Here is a 3,743-nt window from a genome sequence, read left to right on the forward strand (position 1 = left end):
CCCCATCAACCCAACCCCCTCCACCCAATCCCCCCACCCCCAATCCAATCAACCCTCAACCCAACCCCCCATCCTATCATCAACCCACCCTGTCAACCTAAACAACCATTGACTGATGCCACCCTCAACCCAACCACCCTGCCCATATCACCCCACCCCAGCCACTTACCCAGACCTCCCCTTACCCACCCACTCAACCCAACCACCCTTCAACCAACTACAGTGAGATCCAACCATCAGGCAAGACAACCACTCAGCCAACCCACACCATAACCAGTAAACACAATGAACTACCAATCAGCTCAACCCATAATCAACAACCAGCCAACACTCCATTCAATAAACCATCTGCCTACCCAATAACCAACACAACCCACCAGCTAGTGAGCCCTGCTCAACTGACACAACCAATCAGCAGCTAAACACCCCAAATAAGCCAACAAAGGGTTCACAACAGCCAACCCAAAATACCAACTGACTCAAGAACAAAGAGATCTACCCAATAACCAGCCAACACAACAAACCACCAACCAGCTCCGCCCACAATCAACACAACCAACCAACCCACCCAACAAACTCATTGATTCATCATCAGATATAACGGCCCACCAATGAATGACCCCAGCCATGAACCAATGCAACCCACAACCAACCAACAAGTGGCTCCACCCACAACCAACGTGACCAACAACCCACCCAGCAACCCTATTCAATCCCCAGTCAATGCAATTACCCACCAATGTATGACCTCAGCCATGAGTCAATCCACCCAACAACAAGCCAACACACCCAATCTACAGCCAACCAATGCAATGAACCACCAAAAGGCTCAACCCACCCAACAACCCTATTCAATGCCCAGTCAATGCAATGACCCACTAATGAATGACCGTCATGAACAAATGCAACTAACCTACAACCAGCCAGCTCAACCATCAACTCACAACCAACACAGCCAACAACCCACCCAACAACCCTATTCAATGTTCAGTCAGTGCAACAACCCATCAATGAATGACCCCAGCCATGAACAAATGCAAACAACAATAATCCACAACCAACCAATGCAATGAACCACCAACTAGCTCAACCCACCCAACAACCTTATTCAATGCCCAGTCAATGCAATGACCCACCAATGAATGACATCAGCCATGAACCAATGCAACCAGCAATGAACACACCCAACCCACAACCAACGAATGCAATGAACCACCAACTGGATCAACCCACCCAATGCTATTCAATATCCAGTCAACATGACAACCCACCAGTGAATGACCCCAGCCATGAACCAATGCAACCACCAACCACCCAACTCACCCAACCCACAACCAACCACCAACCAGCTCAACCCACAACCATCACGACCAACAACCAATCCAACAAACCAAATCCAATGCCAAATCAACTCAACAACCCACCAATGAAGGACTTCCACCATGATGTAACCCACTAACAACTGATCGACCAACACACTCAACATGCAACCAACCACACTCAACATGCAACCAACCACCCAACAAGTGGTCAATGCAATGAGCAACAAACTAGCCAAACAACAAACCAATCAACCAACCAAACACCAGTCATGATGCACAACCTCCCTGCTGGCCAATGTGCAGGCTCATTACTCACAGCTTGTCATCCTTGAACCACTCGAAGTTGGCGGGGGGCACGGCCATGGCCTCACAGCGCAGGATGGCTGACTTACCCAGGGGGGGATTTAAGTTCTTCGTCTCTGAGATGACCGGTGGGTCTATGGGGGGAGGGAGAGAAAAGTCAGAGGTGGGGGCCACAATCCTGCCCCAATCCTGGGTGCTGGCTGTCTTGGGGACCCATCTCCCCTAGGGGCAACTGCTTCATCCACTCCAAGCTGGGGCTGTCTCAGTACCAAGGGGGATGTGAGTTGGTAGTGAGGGGAATCATCCAGCTCTGGGAGAGGATTTCCCCCTTCTTGGGGAATGTTACATCCAGCTGCTCCACCACTGGCTACATCATGGGGCCAAATAAACCCAGAAGCAGGGCAGATGCCACGATTCATGGGCACCAGCTGGCTCTGGGGTTAGGGACTACCCTGTTCCACTAGGCTGCTCCACCCCAGATGCCTGGGCAGGTTCACTCACAGTTGACAGTGACCAGCACAGTGCGGCTGTCAGAGGAGGCAACGCCGTTGTCTGTGATGCACTTGTACTCGCCGGCCTGCTCTCGCGTGATCCCTGTGATCTCCAGGTACTCGCCCTCACTGGTGAAGCCATCTGTGGGGGGATGGGGGAGGAGGGGCAGGGCAGGGCAGGGGAGGTGGGGCCCAGAGACAGACACAAACACAGACTTACGCACGAGAGAAACACGCAACACACACACACAATGACACCTCCGTTATCGACCTCCTCAGACACTCAGGGGGGCTGTGGGTCGGGAGCGAGGGGCACTGGCAGGGCTACAGGGGACAGGGGCTGCAGGTCGGGAGTGAGGAGCACCAGCAGGGCCAGGGGGCAGTGGGCTGCAGGTTGGGAGTGAGGAGCACCCTGCCCCCCCGGCCCCACCTACCTTTCAGCTGCTGCCAGGTGACACTGGGCTCGGGTTTGCCAGCCGCCAGGCAGAGCAGGTTGACGTTGCTGCTCTCGTTCACCGTCACCGAGGACGAGATGTTCGTTATCCGGGCAGGGACTGGGGGGTGGGGGGAATGACACATGAATGAGCACCCCCAGAACCCTTAATCCCAGGCTGGCCCTGCCAGAGCCAGCTGCCCCCAGCCCTGGCACCCAGCAGCAGACTCCTGGCAGCAGGCAGGAAGGAGTTAACCCCTGACTCACGGTACTTCAGAGTGGAATAAAGCTGCTAATGAGGCCTATTGTTGCCTTCTGATTGGCCGTTGCTGCTGCCTTCCTTCCGGCCAATCAAGGAGAACTATGGGCCAGGTGCCAGCTCCGCCCCCCCCCACCCCAACCAATCAGCTCCCATTGTCCCATCTCCAGGTGCCTCCTGCCAGTTTGGCAGCAACCTCCTTGGGAAAGGAGGAGGCGGGGCCAGGGGGAGGAGAGGCCTCAGGTCCTGCCCTAGCCCTCCCCAGACCCCTTAGATCACCCTCCTCCAGAGGCCCCGCCTCCTGATCCACAGGCTCCACCCCTCTCCCAGTCCCCACCTCCTGTTCCATAGCCACCACCCCAGGCCACAGCCCCTAGCCAACAGGCCCCACCCCCTGCCACCAAGGACTCCACCTCCTCCCCAGGGCTGCTCCTCTCTTCCATAGCCCCACCCTCCTGCCCCAGACCCCTCCCTCTACTCCATAGGCCCCTCCCCATAAGCCCCACCCACTGCTCCATTGACCCTGCCCCATGCCCTACTGGCACCACCTCCTCCTCCACAGGTCCCGCCCCTTTCCCCATAGACCACTACCCCTGCCCCATAGGCCCCACCTCTGGTCCTATATGGGCCACCCCTGCAACATAGGCCCGTTCCCCTGCTCCACAAGCCCCTCCCTCCTCTCCCAGATCCCTCCCCCTGCTCAGCAGGCCCCACCCCCAGGCCCTGCTGCCCCCATGGCGCACCCTGCACAATGAGGTAGAGCTGGGCAGTGTGGGGGCGCAGGCGGGTCTGGAAGGAGCAGGTGTAGAGCCCCTCGTCATAGGCGTCCACACGGGCGATGGCAATGGCAAACTCGGCAGCACTGTGCGCCAGGAGCTGCACGCGTGGGTCCAGTGACCATTTGTCGCGCCCAGCGAAGAGGATGTTGGAGCGGG

At 56.8% G+C, this 3,743-nt stretch overlaps 1 protein-coding gene across 1 annotated transcript in view; it reads right to left on the reverse strand.

The window, feature by feature from the left end:
* The window catches only part of IGLON5 (IgLON family member 5), an 11,693-nt gene that overhangs the window by 1,757 nt on the left and 6,193 nt on the right, over positions 1-3,743 (reverse strand). Inside the window, exons 3-6 of the mRNA XM_006037768.2 lie at positions 3,552-3,739; positions 2,551-2,670; positions 2,127-2,258; positions 1,639-1,759 (exon numbers count right to left, since the gene is read on the reverse strand). Coding sequence (XP_006037830.2) covers positions 1,639-1,759; positions 2,127-2,258; positions 2,551-2,670; positions 3,552-3,739 — 561 coding nt within the window. The remainder of the gene's footprint in view (positions 1-1,638; positions 1,760-2,126; positions 2,259-2,550; positions 2,671-3,551; positions 3,740-3,743) is intronic.

Source organism: Alligator sinensis, unplaced genomic scaffold, assembly GCF_000455745.1.
Source record: "Alligator sinensis unplaced genomic scaffold, ASM45574v1 scaffold1434_1, whole genome shotgun sequence".
In the NCBI taxonomy this organism is placed as follows: Eukaryota; Metazoa; Chordata; order Crocodylia; family Alligatoridae; genus Alligator; species Alligator sinensis.